Source organism: Indicator indicator, chromosome 4, assembly GCF_027791375.1.
Source record: "Indicator indicator isolate 239-I01 chromosome 4, UM_Iind_1.1, whole genome shotgun sequence".
NCBI classification, from domain to species: Eukaryota; Metazoa; Chordata; class Aves; order Piciformes; family Indicatoridae; genus Indicator; species Indicator indicator.
In genome coordinates this window covers 9,794,423-9,816,128 of record NC_072013.1, presented here as the reverse complement: position 1 = coordinate 9,816,128, position 21,706 = coordinate 9,794,423, and the positions used below count along the sequence as shown (strand labels likewise).

Genomic DNA, 21,706 nt, shown 5'->3' with positions numbered 1-21,706 from the left:
TGGAACAGCAGCCTAACCCGGCCTAGCCCGCCACGATCACTGCCGTCCTGAGATGCCTGAGCCTGCGCCGTGGCCAGTGGCGCTGTGCGCGTGCGCCTGTCAGCGGCTGTCGGGCGACCGAGGGGCGGGGTGAGGTAGGCGGCGAGGGCCGGGCCTTGCCGGGCCAGAGCGGGCCGGACGCCGCGGGCGGGGTGATAAGAGGCTGTGCGGGCTCACCTTCCGCCTCAGTACAGCTGGGCGGCTGTGGTGGAGCCCGCGTTTGGGGTGGTTGTGATACAGCTGTCGCTGTTCGGCTGTGTGACTCTCCTCGACGCGAAGTGTCGCCTTTCCACCCAAGCCCGGCGCGGCGATGGGTTCCCGGGCATCCACACTGCTGCGGGACGAAGAGATTGAAGAGATCAAGAAGGAGACGGGCTGTGAGTGCGGGGGTGTGAGAAGAGGCGGGTTGGGAAGCTCTGTGCAGGGCCGGGCGCCCAGAACGGGACAGTGCCATCCTCCTCAAGGCGGGGAGGTGCCTGGGCCGGTCGCTCCACCGTCTGTACCCCGCGGCTGCGCGCTGAGCCGTGCCTGGGGCGGCCGGCTCTTGCCGGTGAGGGGGGGCCCGGCGCGACCACGGCGTTGCCAGGTGGGCGGTACCTGGTCCAAGCTGGCCTTGAGCCGGCATGCCGCTGACTCTGGCGACCCGAGGCGGACATGGATTGTAGGCCGGCGGAAACCGAGGAGACGCCTTTGGGTTCGTCCCCCGACCGCTGTCTTTCGCCGCGCAGCAGGGGCGCTGGGGGGATGGCGCCCGCAGCCTGGGGCTGGCAGAAACCCGCGGGCGAGGCGTCTCCTTTGGTGCTCTGCCGGTCTCCTGACGGCAGCCGCTGGCCGTAAATACAGCTGCTCATAGCTGAGGTGCGCCTTGGGCTGGCCTCAGTCCTCCAGGGGCAGCTGCAGGGGCTGGTGTGTGCTTGGCGCACTAGAAAGGGAAAACTGTCAGCTGTGCAGAGGTTGTGGGGGTAAATCTTAAGTGGGGGCCGTTGCTGTGGCTTGAGATCAAGATTGGTTGTACTGTGTCTGAGAGATCTGCGTGGGAAAGGGGAGAAGCAGTGCTTTTGCTGTATGCAGTATTTCATTTGGTCAGATAACTCGCTGGATTTTGAAGAGTTACCTGTTTTTAGTTTTGGTGCTGGAGGTTCTCTCTAACAGCTGTTCTTATCCCTAAAAAAACTATCGTTGTATAGCAGTTTATTTTTCTAAATGTTATTTGTTTCATAGGCTATTGCTAAAGTCACCTTAAAAGGGTGTCCAGAATCAGTGCGGAGTGGCATCTAAACCAAAAGGTGGTAACATCATAACTTCTGGAAATTGGATATGGTTAACTAAAAAAAAAAAAAAAAAAAAAAAAGGAAAATTCCTGCACAAGTCAACAGTTGGGAGAGCATTGTTCAAGCTGGACTGTAGCATATACTTACTTTACCTTACAGTGTCTGGTTGAGTTGTTCTCCACAGTGTCTTAGAAAAGATAAAATTCTGTGTTAATTTGGCCAGTAGAACAGTGTCTTTCTAAGAATTCTAGCAAATACTGAGTGACAGCAAATGGAGGGTGCCCTCCTGAAGAGTTGGGGAGGGGAGGTGATAACATCATAGGTTGCTTTGCTGAGTGGCTGCAGGGAAGGGATGGAAGAAACCCAAGATAGTTCTGGCTATCATATTGAACAGCTGAGTTAGCAAGCATAGTTTCCATGATCCTTTTGCCATCTGGCAAGGGAACTTTCTACAGGATGGCTATGATAAACAAGAATAGCAGAGTCTGATTTTTCCAGCAATAACTTAGTGTGGTTTTTAGTTTATTTTGTTTTGTTTTTAAACACAAAGATCATTGAGTAAAGGTAGCCTCATGTAAAGGTGCTTTAAAAACCAAACTACAAACCTGCAATGTTCTTCCAACAGGTTTTACTTTTTTATTTCTGCCAATGTTTGATATATTGTCAGCAGTGCTTTATTCCTAGACTTTTACTTGCATGAAAGTTAAATACCATTAAGATGGCTGTATGGACATTATAAGCAACAGGAAGACTTGGCTCTAGTTAGCCATTAAATATTTTTCTTATACCTTCAAAGTGGGTAGCTTAAGGTTGTGATCTTCATGTTTAAGCTTTGTGACCTGAGCTTGGTTAATATTTTCTATATTTTTACTATTAAGTTTTGTTTACTTCTGTTTTTACTATTAAATTTTGTAACCACTCTGTTAAACATTGCTAATTTCTGACTCAAACTTTTTTGTGACTCATCACAGTTTGTCTTGTTGACTTGATCAATGTTTTTAATTTCCCCTTCTGCCCCAGCCTGTCACCACAGTCCATGAGTGTGATTTTTCTCTGCCTTTAGTAGTTAGACAGAAAAATCCACCTATCTCTCAGCACTGTTACACACTTTCATGTAGGTGCAAGTATTTGAAAAAGGTACAAGGTGGGAACCTCTTCTCCCCCCAGGTTTATCTGGAACGAAGTTTGCAGGTAGAATGCCAAGTTAGTGTTACTGACTACAGTATCCTGCGGTTTGCTAGAAACTTGATGCTGATGATACTTAACCTACTGAAGAGTTTGAGAAAGGGACTTTATCGGCATGAAACAGTTTGGCAGTACTGCGTGTTCATGTTGTACTGATGTTCTGGTGAGCGCTTCTAAGGATTCTTTTTTTGGCGTCCTTCCTGTGAGACTTGACTTTTGAAATGCTGAGAGCGCTTAACCAATTTGATTGACTTCAGCTGTGGAATTATACAACTTCTCTGTTGTTCGATTTTGTGTAGCACAAGACTTGAATAGCTATGGATAATCGCATAAATGATAAACAGTGTTCTTTGGCTGAGCAGATTAAAAAGATATCTTTTAGAGGACTTGAAGCATAGCTTGTCAAAAGCAATACAATGACAATCTACATTCAGCTTAAAGTTCTTTATTATTTTTTATATGGTGGTGGAAAAGATTTCTTAGCATTTGAAGTCTAGAACAATCTGCAAAGGTATTGTTTCCAAGAACTGGAACCTCCAAAATCACTAAAACCTCTACTTAGTGACAGAAAGTCTCCATCAGGTTCTCAGGAACAGATGCTAAGCCTGAAGCTGACAGTCCTAGATCTTAAATGTTATATATGGAAATTGATTGCTTCACCTATAAGCATCTTGAAATGTGAGTTTGAAAAAAAAAAAAACCTTCAAGTAGTCCTAGCTGCTTTTGTATTTCAGTAACAACTGTAAGAAACAGATAAGAGATCCAAAATATTACTTGTGTGTGTTGTGTCTTAAGCTTTTGGAAAGTCACTGGGATGTAACAGTATTCAAGCTATTTGGTTCATGCCTTTTGGTCCTGCTTTTAAGGAGTCTATTGAAGGATTAATAAACTAATACTCAGAGCTTAGGAGAAAAATATTTCACTGGTAACAGGTGGTAGATTTTTCTGATAAGTATTTATATATTTCCTAAATATATAAATATATGTTTGAGTTTATGCTAGCATTTTAGACAGGTGTTTCACAGTGTTTTAACTGCAAAACCTTCTCATGATTTAACAGCAGTAAAATGGGAGTGTACACCTCCTGTTCTAGAGATCTTGACTTAAATTTTCAGAAAGACCTTAGTGGGATAGCAGTATAGGTAAAAATGCTTCAGCTACCCTTAAGACCTAACCTTTGATTTTTTTAAAAAGCAGTCATAAATTGCAGATCTTGTTTATGGTTCTCTGATGGTCAACAGGGAATGTCAAAATCTTTATTTTACATGAGAAAGCTCTGAAGAATGTTTAGTGACGCAGCCTTCATGAGGGTTGAGAATCAAAGAGGAAATGATGAAAGAGTACAGTGGTGGACCCAGATCATACTGCTTTCTCATACAGCTATGATAGGCTTTTTGTGTAGCTACAAACTCTTTATCACATGTTAACTGCTATGGAGATGTCCAAAAATGGAGTTTTTAAACACTAGCTGAATAGAATTCTCATTGCCACCTTTATTTCCATGGAGGAGTGGGAGTACAGGGCTTCTTACCAGATCTCCAGGCTATTCTTTTTTTTTATTATCACCAGTTGCTGTTAGTGCATACCATACCTAAAACACTGCAGAAATTCAGTCTTTAAAATAGTGATCCCTGCTTTCTATGTGTATGTTGCTTAACTTGAAATTGAGCAAGCTGCCTAGCCTGATGGTAGAGAAGTTGCCTTAGGTGGAACTGAACAAATTGCCCAACCCTATGCAAAGAATGGAAGTTACCAAGGAGACAAGGAAAAGGAGAGGGGAAAAAAACCCAAGAGAAACCCAACCAGTTCCTGGCAAGTCTTCCTGAAGGAGGGAACAGTGGAACCAAAACAAATAGCCTGAACAAAGAACAAACCTAAAAAAAAAAATTGGATAGCTGCTGTGCAACCTGTTCCCAAATAAGTTTTAGCAAGGAACAAGAGCGTGGTACATATGCTAGTGAAGGCTTTTAAAACAATTGGATCTGAAAATGACACAAAGTTCTTGTTTAACATTGTAGGAATCACTTCTTTACTGAGTGAACAGCACAATTCAATTCAGTCTTATTTCATGTATTTGTTAACCTCATCTGAAGGGGCTTTGAAAAACAAAGATCTGCTGCAGCAGAGGTCTTTGGCATAATGAATAATGTAAAGATTTTCAGTGCAGGCTGTGTCCAGGTTATTTTTAGATATAAAGGAATTAGGGGAAATCACAGAATCAGTGAAATGGTGAGTCAAATGTTGTTGGTGGGTTTTTTGTTTTGTTTTAATTTGAATTGTTATTTACTCAAATCAGGTAACAAAAGGATGTTGGAGGCCAAAAGTATAAATGGGTAGAAGGCAGTTAGACAGATTTTTGAAGAATAGGCTTATTTGTGGATTCTTGAATATTAGGATGCAATTTACAGCACATGAAGTCCCAGAACTGCTGATTGCTATGTGCTTCCAGTGTAACTTGCTTTGTGTAGTCTCTTGTTTTTCAATACAGCTGCTGACAACAGAGCAGCTCAATGTAATGAGGCCTGTTACAATGAGGAATTGCTGACAGGCTAATTTGTGTTTCTTCTCTTTTTCTTTTTTTTCCTTCAGTCTCCCACAGTCAAATCACCCGTTTGTACAGTCGCTTCACCAGCCTAGACAAAGGAGAAAATGGCACTCTGAGGTGGGTATCATCACTAAATCAGCTGTCCTGGCATGGCTGCACATCTGTCCTGGTGGCTTGCTGCTGCAGGATGCCTGCATCTCTTCATGATATGGTGAATCGGGCTGTTAGTAGGTATAAAAGAATATGTTCTACATGAACATTCAAGTTTGTTCTCTTTTATGAAAGGTCAGGAGAAATCTGATTGTTGAACTGAGGTACTCTAAATACCAATTGTCTTTACTGTAGTGCTGAAGGTTTGTAGCAGCTAATGGAAGAAAGGTCAGATTTGGTATTTGGGGTCTTAAAGTAAATGTTCAGAAGCATTAAACCACATTTTCAGATTATTTCTTACCTTTATTTGTATGTTGTTTCCAATAATTATTACAAGAATGATTCATTCTGGCTTTCATAACAAAAATAACTTCTATTTCTGGGAGAAGGGGCTCTTAATTGTTTCTGATACCCAGTATCTTTTATCACTACTTTGCTCTACAAGCACTTTAACAAGAGGTGCAAAGGTAAGAACAGTAAACACCTGTGTCTATTAGTATGCTCAGAAATAAAGAGAGTCAGAACCAAGTCACTGAGGGTAAACAAATGCACATTTTATTTTTTAAAGAAGTAGTGCAGGATGTTCCAAGGCCTTTAAAGTGTTCATCTTCTGCCTACAATTTGCAAACCCCAGAAGTGAACAACTTTCTTACAACTTAAATAAAGATGAGGCTTAAACTTCATCTGCAAAACACTTCACTTTGGACCAAGTCTGTTGGAAAAAGTATTCTCAGCTGAAAGGTAAACTCTGGTGTATTGATTGCCTGATAAAATGTCTCTGCCTCCTGTCTTTGTTCTCTGGACTTCCCCACTCTGGTTATTGTATTGTGTGTTGGTATTGGTATGCTTTATATTTACTGAACTAATTAGGAATGCTGATTGTATTAAATTGCTGCTTTTTCTTCTTTTGATGCTGCCTACAGATGACATTGATAGTAGGGAAACAGATGACAAATCATAGCTGTCCATGATTGTACAAGGGGTGCAATTTTGCAACCAACATAGTAGGTCTAAGAACATACTGCCACTGAAAGTCTGTTGTTTTTCTGTGTTGATGCTGGTACCAAGGCTCATCTTTTGGAACTAACCTACAGCTTTGAAAACTTGCCAGCCAAAACACCAAAATTAATCTGATCAGTTTTCAGGTGCATTTTGTTTCCCATTCACCACATAGCCTCATATATACCAGGGTGCACAGGAAAGCTGGAGGGAAGACAGTAAGGAGTTGGAAGAAGAAAGGGACCTTATTAACTGTAGTATATGAGATCTGTCTGGATTAGAGTTAATTTTCTTTCATAGCAATTCCATGTGAGCCGAACCCAATAAACATAGATTCAAAGATCACTGGAAGTTTTGTACACGATCTTTCAGAATGTGGTTATAGTGTGCACTATAAACCTATAAAAGCTACACCTACCTATAAACCAAGCTAACAGCATCGCTGCTTGGAAACTGCCAAGTTGTAAGGCACGCTGTCTTTGGCAGCACTGCTGGCTTACTGCTCTTGCTTTTCCTGAAGGAAACGCGCAGATCCTTCTGGTGCCACAAACTGCTGACTGTAAACGTTTCAGTAATCAGCTGTGGAGTTGTACTGTACACAGGGCTACTGATTTATTTATTTGTTTGTTTTTGATTAAAAACTCTTTCTCCCCTTTTGGTTTGTCCAGATATTTTTATGTTGACTGACTCCAATGATTTGGGCTATGCCTGTGCTGCAAATATCCAGACTTGCATAGCTGAAGGGATTACAAAGTGGATTGAGGGTGTGGAAACAATTGTCTTGGGATAGGCAGGAACTTCTTAAGCTCACTCTGTCACTGAAGCCAATGTATCATATAAATTGTAGCATTGGCTAATTGGCAATTGTGACATACAGACTGTCTGATGGTGTTGTAGGTAAGGCCAATACTATTTGTGTCTCAAAATTAAATTATTTGGAAAGGATGAACACTAACAGCTTCTTCAAGCTTTGCATGTAGGTTTAGTCTTCACTCGTGAATAAAGATGATGGCTGCCAGTCTAGCAGAACTTGAACCACATTCTTTCTCAACTTTTCCCTCTAACTGTGAATTTATCTATTGACTCCATAAAGTTTGTATAAACTTCAAAGTGATTGTACTCAGTTTATGTAAGAGGAGTAATTAATAATATATGCAACAAATAAATGTTGCACAATGCTTAGTTTCATAGTGTTACGTATAAGGAGGAGTTTGACTTTTGTCACATGGCACTGGGGAAGGGAAGCTGGAAAATCCCAGCAACAGTGCAAATTTTGTGATCCATTAACTTGCAGTCTTGGTCTCTAAGCATAGCCTGCTTCCAAATGTGGCTGACTCAGAGTAGCATAGAAGTTTTGAAACCTGCCCTGGCACCCACAATCATGTTGAGACCATTAAGTTTAAGTAATGGAAAACTAGCTCCTGGGAGGGGTGAGGGGGAAGAAGAAAAAGAAGGAAGAGTAAGAACTACAGCCTGGATGCTCATGTATGTTGGTTTCTGAAATACTGATCAAAGAACTTGCTACTTTGAGACAAGGTGAAGTTATCACTTGCTTACTACCTCCAGACAGTCTACAAGGCATGCTGTGTTTTTGCTTCCTGTGAGCAAGAAATGATTGTTTCCATAAAGATGACTTACAGCTTTGACTTACAAATCAGACGTGATGGAAGTCACTCATGGACTGTGATCAGGAGAAGAAATGCTAGGCAGATCTTTATGGCATGAAATAAGCTTTCAAATGTGTACCACACTTCTGAGAAGGGGAAAAGCTGTGTTGTCCTTATCTGTGTATTAAAAATGGGCAAGGTGTAAAGAACACTTTGTACAGAAGATCTGGTGGATGATGATTAATTCTGGTGGTTAGAGAAGACAGGTAGTTCATTATGAAAATATAATCCAAAACTGAAATGTTTCCTAGCCAGATGTTTCTAGCCAGTGTACCCATGTGCATTTTCAAGGTACTTTGCAGTTATATAAATGTAAGAGAAAGGTATCAAAGGAGACAAAACCTCAAATGCCTTGGTTTAGCTTTCACTGCTCTAAATAACTACAGCCATGGTTACTTATTAACTATTAAGGTCTTGTAGTATATAAGAATGGTATTTTTTTTTTCCTTTAGCTTCACTTTTTCTAGACAAAATGAGTAAGCTCCCTCCAACTTGCACCACCTGAATAAAACTGTGTTGTAAAATCCAGGACAAAGCTGTTCAAAAATTCTTTTTTCACCTTTTATTTCAATATTGTGACATACTGAGTTGCCAGAACAAAAGGTTGATAGCCCTGAATGTCCATAGCTACATCTGAATTGAGACATCTGAAACACTTGTTCTGCCTACATCCTAACTACATGTCAGGAGGAAACCAGCGTATATGTTTTCTTTAACACTCTGATTTCCCAGATGAGGAAATTGAAGTGTATACTGGGATGAGTCTGTGCTTGCTTGCATGACTCCTGAGCTGGTACTGAAGTGTACAGCACACAAGAATGCATCTGCTCCAAAATGTATCTGCTATAAAGTGCTCTAGACAGACACTATAGAGCTATAAAAAGCAAATACTTGTCAAAACTGCTGCTTTTGAGTGGAGCCTCCTGTTTATGGTAGTTTCTGCTGTGCTGGGGAACTGTCAGGTTAAGTACTTCAGAAGTGCTTTTCACTGTACTGGTATGGCCTGGTGAGTGTGAGAAGGAAAGGCAAGTACTCTGAAAGCTGATACATGAGGAGAATAGACAGGCTGAGCTGTTTGTGTATATCTTATGCTCCTGGAAGCTATTCACGAGATAATATCTCCTGGGGAAATTCAGGAAGCCTCTGACCCAGAGAGAAGGGTAGCAAGAGCTAGCCGGACTGTCTTGTTCATCTTTGCCAAAGAACAGGGTCATCTTAGTCTGGAAAGGTGTCAGGCTTGTTCTTATTAGTTCAAACTGATAGTGCAAGATTTCAAAGTATAATGTAAAAGGTGAACATGGAATTCTTTACCTTTGTTTAAGAAAATGCAAAATTTACATATATACATATATTATTTAGCTTTATCTGAAACATGTTACAGGCAAGGTAGAGGTTTGAGCTGGAGGATGATAGGGTGCTAGAGAAGTTGATGCTTTCACTCTTGACCGTGATTTCTTCACATCAGTCCTCCTTTCATGCCCCCTTGCTCATCTAAATAGCACATTTACTGTTAGTGTTACCCCTTGGCCTAATGTTTGTAACCCAATTACTCCTGATAGTTAAATGACTTCTAAAATTTGTGTAGAGCATGTGTAAGGATGAAGTTAGATGAAATGGCTGACAGAGTTGTGAAAGACAGTGTCTGTCCTCTTTCCCTATCAATTTTCCAGGTTCCCAACACCTATTGCTGTTAGGAGTTTCAGAGCTGTTTTTCATTTGTTTTTGATGTTGGTTTGGTGTTTTTTGTTGTTTCAACTGTTTCAAGTTGCTAATTCAACAGAAATAATTGGGAGGATGGATAGGAGGAAAATGGAGAACTAATCTGACACAGTTGGTGAGATACATGAGACCACCAAAACGCTTGATTAAAGAGAAAGCTGATGTTGACAAGGGAAGGGAGCAATGAAACCTCTTCAGTAGTAACCTGTTAAATCTATTTGACTATCTTGCATGATACACATTACTTCTAATTCCCTTTATCAAGTAATTTCTTGTTACCTGTATCCTCTGGATGTGTTTCCTTTTCTCTGCCACTTCTCTTCCACATAAAATTTTTCTCTCCGTTGTTTTCTTTTCCTTCAGCTCTAAGTAGCCATGCCCCCCTCACCCTCTAGAGGGAACAGTACTCTGTTACTATCTAGAAGTAAAAGAAGGATGAACAACCAGAAATAATGGAAGAAAAAAAAGGATCTAGTAGATTTATTATCCTTTGGGGTAAGGCAGAACTGCCTTTATTATGGTAGTGATCTGCTGTGTGCCTTGAGGGGTATACTCATGCTTAGAAATACTTACCTTTTTTAGAATCACCAAATTCCTTACTGCAAGGTATGTCTTAAGTGTGAATGCACTGACTATACATTAAATAGTTGTCCTGCATAATGATAGCATGCAGTTAAAGGCTGCTTTGCATGTTACATTTAAGAAAGGATTTAATAGAAGCCAGGTTCCTGGAAAGAGCTGCTAAAAGAGCCTCGTTTCCCTGCCACATGAACACAGAAATATAGGGCATCACATTTCCTGTAAGATCCAGCCTCAGCCAGGTGAAGTTGGTCCCTAATGACTGCAGGAAGCCTTTGTTTATAAAGTGGGGAATAACTTGTATCATGCATTCATTTACTTCTCTTATGGCAGCTGCAGCTATTTCAATTATAACACTCAGTGATGTGCTCTTAATTGCGAAAATATGCGATCCTGATAATGGCAGAACAAATGGATTTGAAACCTGGGGAGTTATTTTTGGTTAATTGTTAATCTGTTAGAAAGAACAAATGGAGGCTGAAATGCCAAGTGTAATTTGAGGCTCAATGCTAAGAAGCAGTGATATGCAAGTAAGTTCTGAAGCATAAGGATTTTGCTCTAAATGGAAGAGAGGACATTTGCTACTTCTAGCTTGTAAATGTTAGCATTGACACTGAAGTCCTGTTGTTAAAATTTTGTTACTAGGACATAGGTTTTCCACATCACTGCTTCTCCTGCCTGAATCATTAATGCATACTTTGCCCTTCAGCTATGGCTTAAAATGAAGCAGTCCTGAAGGGTCTGGTAACAAGCTGATCATGTTTTACAGATGCTAATGTGGCCTGTTAAAAATAATTCAGACCTGGTCAGAGCAGAAGCTTGCTGGGATAGCTTAAAAACATGGTCAGGTCATTCCAGCAGAAGGTCAAACAGCTTAACCATGTTGTAGCAGATGTATTACAATGGGGACTCTTAACAGTGTGATGGTGTGACTGGGTGTGGGGAGTGCTTCGGAACGCATTTAAAACTAGAACGTCTTGCTTCTGTGCCTTGGCCAGACTCGGTTAGTAACAAGGTTAGGTAGTTCCTTTTTTCCTCTGCCCTTAAGATCACACTATTCTGGAAGGCCAGCATGCTTAATCTCAAAATCTTTGCTTTACTCTGCTGTGTTCCTGGTGTAATGACATCGTGAATCAAACCCTGTTGCTGATTTGTTTGGTAAGCAGAGGTTGCAAACATAGCAAATGCTTAATGACCAAGTTTGAGACTTTGACCTAAACTTCAAAATCAGCAGGACCATGTTTGACTTGAGAATTGCCAATATTTCTGGAGACTGGGCATCCAGACAGATTTTTTTTTTTTTTTTTATGGCCTTACCCCATTGCTGCTATCTTTGATTTAAAACTTTGATTGTGGAGTACATCTTGTACTAAGTCATAAATTGCTGTGACCAGTTGTAGGGGCATGGTGGGGGGAACCCCAAAGACCAAACCAAATGTAGTGACCAAAGTATTCACCCAGACTATTTTACTATCCTATCATCAATGTTCTATTAGGTTGGAAGAATTATGAGCACAACTCTAATAAGAGTGAACCCTGTGTTCCTGTCATACTGATCTAAAGTGTGTGTGCATCAGTACGGCTCATGATGTCTGCCAGATCAGAAAAAGCTGTAACAATGTGAGAGCACAGCTATGCTTACACTTTGCTGTGTACACATAATTCTGAGCAGAAAGGAGAATGGCTGCCAAGAGCAGTGAGGATTTTCATGGTAGTGGTGAAGGTACATCTGGTGTACAGGCCTCTGTTGAAGTCTAAATTTACTACTTTAAAAAAAGGTGTTGCTTGATTGAAGCTGAAATAACATGAAATCTGGCATTTGGAATGAGAAAGTTGTTGCATTAAACAAGAATTTCTATTGGAATATGCAGATCACTTCTGGAGTGTTTGGAGGAATGTAGTATTGTCTTAGAATCTGAAATGGGATACTTTGGAAAAATCTTGCCAACCCAAACGATTTACTACCAAAATAATGATTTTTAAAAGTTCATTTCCTTTTTAAAGCTGTTTATCTTCTAAGCCATTTCAGAAGCTTTTCTTTCCTTAAGCTGCAAACTGGCTGTCATCATTACAGGAAGGTTTTAGCACAGTGCTAGCATCTGAGAAGTGCTGTTAATATGAGAAATTAACATTATTAGCCTGTAATGTAATACAGGCTTGATGTTGTTTTTTGCTTCTTTTTGTGCCATTAGTCATAGAGAAAATGTGATTTAAAGAGTTACACTTGAAAAAAATACCAAGTGTCTTGCCACAGAAATAAGAACCCAACAGATGTTTTACTGTGAATTCTTTGTAAGCAACTTTTCTGACTTAAACTTTATGCAGACTTCTTGTGCTCTTGTTTTACCTAGCCGTGAAGACTTCCAGCGGATTCCAGAGCTTGCCATCAATCCACTGGGAGACAGAATTATCAATGCTTTCTTTCCAGAAGGGTGAGTTCCTACAGACTGAATTTGTAAGCAGGCACAAAATTTGTAGTTCCTTAGAACTTCTAATATGAGTGAAGTGCTGACAAATAAAGCACAGAATCTGAATATTCAAATAACTGAATGCCTTTGACTTGTCATGAAATGTGGGTGGGTACAATTGTTTCCTCAGCATATTTTCATCCTGTCATGAGAAATACTTCACAACCTTCAAGTGTTGTGTCGTGCTTTATTCACTGACAAACTCAGGCTTCATGTCACAATTTTCTACTCTTTTTGCTGTGCTGCTAAACACTTCAAAAGTCCCTACATGTCCTTGACTTCCTTTAGTTCTTAAAGCAAACTTGTAGCAGCACTATTTTATGCTGACTAATGTTGCAGTTAAGTAATTCAGTCTTGTTTTTCACGTTTTACCCTCTAAGTGTACCTTTTATTAGATTTGCTTTTCATGTTTAATTGTTGATCCCATTTAAGACATAGCTTGTGGCATTTCTGATGTAAATCCGAAGAGATGACCTGATTTGCAGTACTGTTTCTCTTCATTGTAACTTTCTAGATTGTTCTGTGGAATTTGCTGCTGTTCCTGAACACATTTGTCATTGCTGATTGAAGATCAGGTTGTCTAATCTATAGTGTCATCTGATACCAGGCAGGGTTTCCTGAGTAGGAAACTGGAGTCTTTATATAGCTGGTTCCTACAAATTCTTGAGAAAAGACCTATTTGTCAGGGAGCTGCCCCACAAGCAGGAGGCAAGGGTGACAGCAAAGCTGGCAGGGACAATGTACTTGAGGATGAAGGGCACAGCACCTGCAGAAAAGCAAAGCAGGTCCAGTGACTGTTACCTCAGCCAACAGTCCAATGGTTGCCAGACAAGCTGACAGGGAATCAGGGTCCAGATCAGCAAGGAGCATTGCCAGATTCAGGCACAGCTGCAGGATAGCTCGGGCAAGGGCTATGGAGCTTGAGCTTGAGCTCAAATAGACCTTGCAGGCAAGGAGTGGGGAGTTCTTCACAGCTTCTTTTTAACACACCATACTTCACAACTGCAAGATCCCACATTGCCGCTGCACTGTATCAGAGCTGGGTTTGAACACAGGCAGCCAAACCCTGGGGAGGGAGGAAGGAGTGGAAGAGTCTGCATGGTATTAATAGTTTAGACATTATATTCATACCCTTTACTGAAATAATCCATATAAGCTATGCTAAAACTGACCTGCTGAAATACTTATGCAGAGAGGACCAGGTGAATTTCCGTGGATTCATGAGGACGCTGGCCCACTTCCGACCCATAGAAGACAACGAAAAGAGCAAAGACCAGAACGGTCCAGAACCATTGAACAGCCGAAGTAACAAGCTCCACTGTAAGAAATGTGAACCTTCCCATAGAAGCAATTGTTTTAAGTTGTTTTTCTTGGTTGGTTTGTGGTGGGGTTCTTTTGTTTGTTTTTTTCTGAGAAGGCAATGAAGGGGCTTTGGGTCTTCTGTGCAATGATATCCTCTAACTACCTGATTTGTTTTATAATTAACTTGCAAGCTTACCTGTTCAGAATGTCAACAACTGGCCCATTCGTGTATTGGAATTTGGAATTGGTTAAATCTTTGGTAATATATGCTTTTCCAACCATCTCATAACAGAAGTGTTTCAAAGTGGTTTGCATCCAGAGTTTCAGATACAGAATTTTTCAGTCCATATATGAATGTGTTTTTTTCTGCTGTTTCCTCCAGTCTTCCATATAACACAGTGCTTTTTTCTCACCTTTGGCTGAGTACTCTCTTGACTATTTGGCCATCTGCCTACAGGATATGAGCTGAATGCTCTTGCTTGTTAATCAAAGTTGGCAACAGTCATTAGAGCACTTAAAATTTCTGTCATATCTCATCCTGAGTATAGGCTAAGAGAATGATTGGTAATGTGAAAATGCCTGGCACTGAAGTTAAAGGATTGAATGTATCCTGGGGTAATTGTATTTCCATGGCTTGAGGCTTTGGAGAAATAACTCTACAAGCAGAGTGGTTCTGAACAAGCTTATACTGAGTGCTTAAGTAAGATTTTTTTTTTCTTTTAATTATTTTTTCCACTTCTTGGCAATAATGTTATTCCTGTATGTGCTAATAACACTTTATGGAACTGAACACTAAAATTCTAAATTACCATAAAATCAAGTTAATTATCACAAAATAATTTATGACTTCTTAGTGCTGGGTTTTTTAGTTAAGTATATTGTTATGAAGAAAAATAATAGCACTTGATTTAAATGACTCCTGTTTTTCCCTGTAGTTGCTTTTCGGTTATATGATCTGGATAAAGATGACAAGATTTCCAGGGATGAGCTTCTTCAGGTAAATAGCACAGGGCTGCTTTGAAGGACTCCATCATGACCTACTCTGTGACCTCACACCCATTTGAAATAAAGAGTGGAGTTTAAGTTTTCTCAAAAGAACTCCTGAAGGAATTTGGTGGCTAATTGCTTATCTGTGGTTTAAAGCTTTAGATAGGAGACTTTAATCTCCTTTGGTAGCCTAGGATGTTCTGTCAGACTGGGAGTGCACAATTCATCTTTAAAACCAGTGTTACACTAAGCAGATTCTGATGGAAATGACACCCAAATATCCAACAAATACACTAAGCCTTTTAAGAACTACATTCTGTAACTTTCAAATGTGCTTCTAACAGGACTTCACAAGGATAGTCCTTCATGTGGATTAGATTGTTTGCCTGATCCGCTGTGCACCCCATAAAAACCTCCTGAAATTGCAGCCAAGGTAATCCAAGTTCATCAGTGCTGCATATATATGAAACTAGGCTTGAGCTGGGTGTAATTATATATTACTAATCCTGGGAAGCAGACATGGCAATTTGTGGTTCCTGATGTAGGACAAGGATTTCCTTTTGACTGAAACTGCCCTCTCCTATCTGCACAGAAACTGCTTTACCAACTGTAAAGACTAACAGCAGTTGCCATTCGACTATATCTATCTATCTATCTATATATATATATATATATCTCCAAGATCCCTGCAGGCAGCTATCTCTGCCAGCAGATACTCAGATGTAGTGTCTTTTTGTCATGGTTTGAATCTGGCTGGCAGCCAAACACCACACAGCTGCTCACTTACCGTGCCCTGGGGAGCACAGGGGTAAAATTGGAGAGATAGCGGTAAGGAGTTTTGTAGGTTGAGGTAAAAACAATATAATGATGGAAATAAACTAATAATGATAATTGTAGAAATAATAATAGAATAAGCAAATGAGCAGTACATGATTCAGTTTCTTACCAATGCCCAGCCTGTTCCTGGCTAGCGATCCTGGAGCACAGAAAATCCTGAAACTGCAGTCCTGGAAGCTCCCAGCTTCCCCATATCTATATACTAAGCATGATGTTGTATGATATCGAATATTGCCTTGGCCAGTTTTAGTTTGTTGCTCTGACTGTGCTCACTCACACCTTCTGGTGCACCTGCACACTGGCAAGACATGGGAAGTTCTGAAGTCCTTGATTTCCTAGCAACAACTGAAAACATCAGTATATTATCAACATTCTTCTCATACCAATTCCCACTCTGAATCCAAAACACAGCACACCTCTGGCTACTAAGAAGAAAAATTAGCTCTATCCCAGCCAAAACCAGGATGGTGTTTTGTAGGGAAAAACAGCCAAAAAACAAAGGCATTGGAACAAAACCTACTCATTCCTAATTCCAAAAGCTTTCTCATGCTTCTGCCTCTTCCTGCCACCTAATGAAAATGCAGGATTCTTTGTCAAAGGTGGCTACAAAGGAAACTGTCCTTCCTGAAAGCCTTGATATACAAAGGACAAACAGAAGTCTGCCTGACTTCCATGTTCTTGTATTGTTGTTTTGACAGTATACATGAGAAAAACAACACTAAGATGACTTCTGTTCCTATGCCAATAATTGTAACTTTCTCATTTGAAAAAATAATCTTCTGAGGACTTTGTGTGTGTAACAGGTATTACGGATGATGGTTGGTGTAAACATTTCAGATGAGCAGCTGGGCAGCATTGCTGACAGGACAATCCAGGAAGCTGACCAAGATGGAGACAGTGCCATCTCCTTTGCAGAGTTTGTGAAGGTTGGTAAACTAGATTCTTAATGACTCGAAATTGCTCAGTGATGGGCAAGTCATTCAGACTTCAATGTAAATGGAAACTGAGAGGAGGTCACTTAAATAGTCTTGCCTGCATTTGGGCAAAGCAAGCCTTCTGCCAGCTCTTCCCTTCTTTAGCAGGACTTTTTTTAATGCTGTCAGAGTACTAATAATTAGTCCATGTTTCCTTATAGTCTTACATAAGGTACAGCACTGAACATACTGCACAGTTTTCACTTCTCTTTTGCAACCACTTTTTTCCTATACTCGTAGCCTGACTGGCATGGTTACAACAGAGTGATTCTGCTATAATCGTGCTCATCAGTTTTCACTTGTAGTCAGCAACACAGCTACCATCAGAGCTCCTAGCTCCTTTTGAATTACATCTTTTGTTAGTCAGAAATAGGTAATAGTAAGGATCCATTATAGAGTCCATGGATAAAGTTGTCCTACAGCAGAACAATTTCAACTGCCTGACAAGAGGAACCAAACTGGATCTTGGAGGTGGACAAAGACAGGACAATAGGCAACAGAAAAGATGTAACAGGGGAAATACTGGTTAGCTAGCAGGAAGAACTCTTAACCAAGAATGTGATCATAGTTGCTGAAGGTGTAGAACCTCTTTCCTTGGAGATATATAAAACATAACTAGACAAGGAAGACTCTGAGCAACCTGATCTGCTTAAGGCAGGGCCAGCTAGGAGTTGAGTGAGTTCAACCGAAAGGCTTTCAGAGATCTCTGAATTCAAACTTAAATTACTCATGCCTTTGAACACTGAGGTCTACTGTGTGAAACAGCCTAGAGCAGATCAGTGTCTTTGTCCCTCAGGCTTAACAGCAGTTCAGTGAATGAAGTTGCCACCCTAGTTTTAATCTGTTGGTACTGCTGTGGTCTTGATTTTTAGCTTTTTAATGACTGCTCATGCCACTTCCTTTTCTCTGTTCTCCCTTCTCTTTCCTGCCCATGCATTCCCACACAATCTAATTTTGGAAATTCAAGCCTTTCTGGGCTGTTGACAAACTGAAATTGCATTAGTTACATTTTGGTTGACAGCCTTTCTCCAGCTTTAATGGCTGAAGTTTCTTACCCTGGAAGGACCTTAGTCCAGAAGGAAAAATAGCAGCCTCTAGATGAAAGAGTGGCCTGCCAAATTGAAGACATCTCATGTTCCTGCCCATTTCCTCTATACTAGAGTAAGAAACCTTGTAGAAGTATGTACAGTAACTTAAGTGGCTGTTTCTGAATTGTATTGCAGGTTTTGGAGAAGGTGGATGTAGAGCAGAAAATGAGCATTCGATTTCTTCACTGATGGATGGAGAACCTTTTCGTTTCTACCCCTACTACGTAATGAATAGAACTTCATTTTCTCCTTAGCACGTTGCCCCAGAGCATTGCTACTGGTGAATAATACATCTCCAACCCCTACCTGATTTGTTCTACCAATGTGAACATTCCCTGTGCATCAGGAACAAAGGGAAATGGCTGCCCTACAACTTGGAAAGGAGCATTTTAAACAAAAATAGTGATTTCCTCCCATTTTTTTACCCTTTCTCCCTTGTCTCTTCTTGCACTACGGTTTCAGCCAAAATGTCTCTCCTTATGTACTGCTGTTTAATCTACAAACTGATTCTTCTGAGCTCTGAATCTGAGAATGGGAAAACGGGAACACACCACAGAAGTGCCCTCTGAAACATTGTGGAGACAAGCATCTACTCAAGTACTAGGTGCAGTGATAATGATTCACTTCTGCTTCCAGTAGTAACACTACATGACAGCTGCCTTTTTTTGTCCCCATTTGGCTCTTTATATGCAGATTTTATTTCTTCATTGCTTCCAAATCTGCCTTCTACTTGGACTTCTCAATTTCCATGGCTTCATTGTACAACTAGCACTGAATGCATGATGATAACCTAGAGTACTTCAGCGTACTGTGAATAGATTTTATTTGTGGTGGGATGAATTCACAGGGACAATAGATTCTCATCTGTGGTGAAGACAGGCTGTGGTATCCTCAAAAGGAATAGGAATTCTGCACTAAGAAATTTAAACTGTTCCAGTAACAGATGCAGAAACTTGTTTTGTTCCTTTGAATAGCTTGTGGGCTTGCTAGTTAGTGGACTATCAAGTGCCCTCTCCAGGTTGCTTTGCTCTAGGATCCCTCCTCATCAGGATGGTTTTGCCTCTGAAAGTATAAACTTGTTTACCAGTGTACATAATGCAAGAAAACCAGTCATGCCAAAATCTGGATTTGTAGTTCTGTCACTGCCCCCAGTGCCATGAAACAGAGTACTGATTTTTTTTAACTTTTTTTTTTTTAATCCTAGTGGCCTGGATAATCACCAATTATTTACATTTTCCAGCATGGAATTTCTGGTCTATTAGGTTTGTGTTGAGAGTGGTAGCTGTATTTATGAAATTTGTGGCATAAGAATATAATTCGGGGAAATATGTATTTATCCTTAATATTTCAGAATATACTTCTATACAAATCTCTTTGCAAGTGTAAGATGATTAATATAATGCTGATAAATTCGTGAGAGAATATTATTACAGGTTCAATAGTAGTATAATTTTCTGTGGCTAGATTGGTAATCTCATCTAGCTCAGCTGGAGCATTCTATAGCCTGGGAGTTCTGACCAATAAAACCTAAAAGCCTTGGGAGCTTCTTAATTGACGAATCGGTGTTATAACTGCTTCTGTGTCATGTGTTAACATTTCTATAAATACTTACCAGTCTCAAACTCCTCTCAAATGTGCATTTCCTTTTTTTTTTTTTTTTCCTTCTCAGTTCTTTAATCCTAACTTAAACATGCAAGTCTCCGAAGGATTTTCAATTTGTTTTAAATTAAGGAATTGCAAAGTGAAATGTTGCACTTCACTGTTTTGCAGAGTGCAGCACAGTTCCGGAAAGAAATATAAATTAAAAGCATTTACTCTGAGAAAACCATTACAGTTTTTGACACTGTCACGTCAAATAGGAATGAAACAATATTAACAGATTGAAGGGGGAGGGGGGAGGTGGTTGCCAGGCTTTATTATTTGCTCTAAAGTAGGTATTGCTCTCTTCTGGCTATGTAGTTGTAACCTACAGTTGTGCCTTATTGTCCCAGTGAGACTGGATATTGTATTTATCAATCCATAAATAAACCTTCCACTGCATAAAAAACCCCCAAACACAACCCCAACCTCCAAAATTATTGTTGTATGGTACTGACTAGTGTCTAGTGACTGGAAAAGTTAAATATCAGCAGAAGGGTGCTAGCAGGCCTTGGAGATCAATTTCTTAAAGTTGAGCTTATTTCCAGAGTGTCAACAATCCTTTGTTCTGCTCTTAGAGGAAACTAGTGCAACACATGAGACTCAGAGGAGGATGCATGCTCTTAATACTGCACTTATCCCCTAGCAGTGTGAGCTTTACACCTCCCCATAGTGTTCTAGACTCTTCAAACTGAAGAGCCTAGAATGCCAGAGCCTGCTTGTGACATCTCAAGCTGCACCAGGGGAGGTTTAGGCTCGAGGTGAGGAGAAAGTTCTCCACGGATAGTTGTTAGACATTGGAATGTGCTGCCCAGGGAGGTGGTGGAGTCACCATCCCTGGAGGTGTTCAAGAGGGGATTGGACATGGCACTCAGTGACATGGTTTAGTAGTCATGAGTTCTTGGGTGGCAGGTTGGACTTTGATGATCCTTGAGGTCTTTTCCAACCTTGTTGATTCTGTGATCTGTCCTTGTGAGCCCCTGCTTTAGCCATCAGGTATTTTTGCTAATGTGCTAAGGTGAACATGAATATTCTTATGGGCACACTGCCAAAAAAACCCACAACCAAAACAAAGCCCAACTAACCTTCCAGCAATAAGCAAAAACACTTGGCTATCAGAACCTAACTTTGCTGTTAGCTGCATAAATCCCATGGGGGCCACTGAGTATCTAAACAAGTGTTCTAAAATCTCGTTTATTGTGTAACTTAAAAGGTTGTAGGCAGTAGGGGAGTTTTACAGAGCTGATACCTTAAATCCATGCTAAATTTAAAATTGTTCAGAGCTGAGTTGTATGGGGGTAAGCAAATTTCCACAAAAGTAGTATTTGAGCATATTTGCTCACTTGTAGAAACGATTTTAGTCCTTCTTGGAAAGAAGGGTCATCTTTGCATGTTTGTCTGGAAGAGAAAGAAGATTATCAGGTCAAAGAGCTACCTATTATTTTCATCTTTTTGGGAAAAAAAAAAAAGGCATTACAAGGGACAGGTATTTAAGTACAGACTACCCTTTTCCAGTCTACTGCTGAACAGGAAATTAAAAGTCTTCCTTTCAAAGCTGCTCTCAAGTTTGGTGAGAATCCCTGAATGGTTTGCTACAGAAATCTATGGTTAGAGTTAGTTTTCTGAAGTGGTGGGAGTATTAGGAAGACTACAGAAGTATGTTTGATAGCTGATCAATACTGAAAGGTGGCAGATGAGCTGGTTGAAATAGCTGTAGGCCCATTAGCTTGGCAGCAAATCTGGGTAAGAGACAAGACTCTGAATACTTAATTTGACTTGTGAAGAACAGGAGTGAAAATTTCCATAACCTTAAAGTGGAAAATTGCTTTAAAAGTCTGCTTTCAGGTCTTTTGAAGCTACAACTTTGGTACAGAATTCATGGATATAATATTTAAGTTGGCAGAAGCGTTTGATTTAAGGTGATGGTCTGCATTAAAACACCACATAGTAGAAAAGTGTGCGTTAAATGGATTAAGATTTCAGATGAAAGGGCTTGTAGTAGCTGTCTGTGATGAATCACAGTTTAGATGGGGGTGTTTCTCTTCGCGTTTTCTGAATGGGTAAGTACTCCTCTTCACACTGTTCAATGCATTCACCCGTCAGCTTGAAGTGTAAAATTGCCACTGCTAAAAGGGAAAAAAACCAACAACAACCAAAACCCAGCAACAACAAAAAATACCGGACCCGTAATTTTGGCAGATGACACAAAAACTGGCAGAATGAATAAAGGCAGTCATTGACGGCAGTCACGATCACTT

General features: G+C 40.4%; 1 protein-coding gene across 1 annotated transcript; it reads left to right on the top strand.

Annotated features, from left to right (window-relative positions):
* Positions 1-259: 259 nt before the first annotated feature.
* On the top strand, positions 260-19,852 carry CHP1 (calcineurin like EF-hand protein 1). Its single transcript, XM_054400206.1, has 7 exons — positions 260-416; positions 5,085-5,157; positions 12,506-12,586; positions 13,815-13,942; positions 14,860-14,921; positions 16,552-16,674; positions 17,946-19,852. The coding sequence occupies exons 1-7, from the start codon at positions 350-352 to the stop codon at positions 17,997-17,999; spliced, it is 588 nt and encodes a 195-aa protein (XP_054256181.1). The 5' UTR covers positions 260-349; the 3' UTR covers positions 18,000-19,852.
* The last annotated feature ends 1,854 nt before the right edge of the window (positions 19,853-21,706 follow it).

Excerpts from the sequence above, each read along its gene's own strand:
- CHP1 (XM_054400206.1), top strand. The coding sequence starts at position 350 with ATGGGTTCCCGGGCATCCACACTGCTGCGGGACGAAGAGATTGAAGAG. Across the intron at positions 5,158-12,505 it reads GGAGAAAATGGCACTCTGAG|CCGTGAAGACTTCCAGCGGA; the intron begins GTGGGTATCATC and ends TGTTTTACCTAG. Across the intron at positions 16,675-17,945 it reads CCTTTGCAGAGTTTGTGAAG|GTTTTGGAGAAGGTGGATGT; the intron begins GTTGGTAAACTA and ends ATTGTATTGCAG.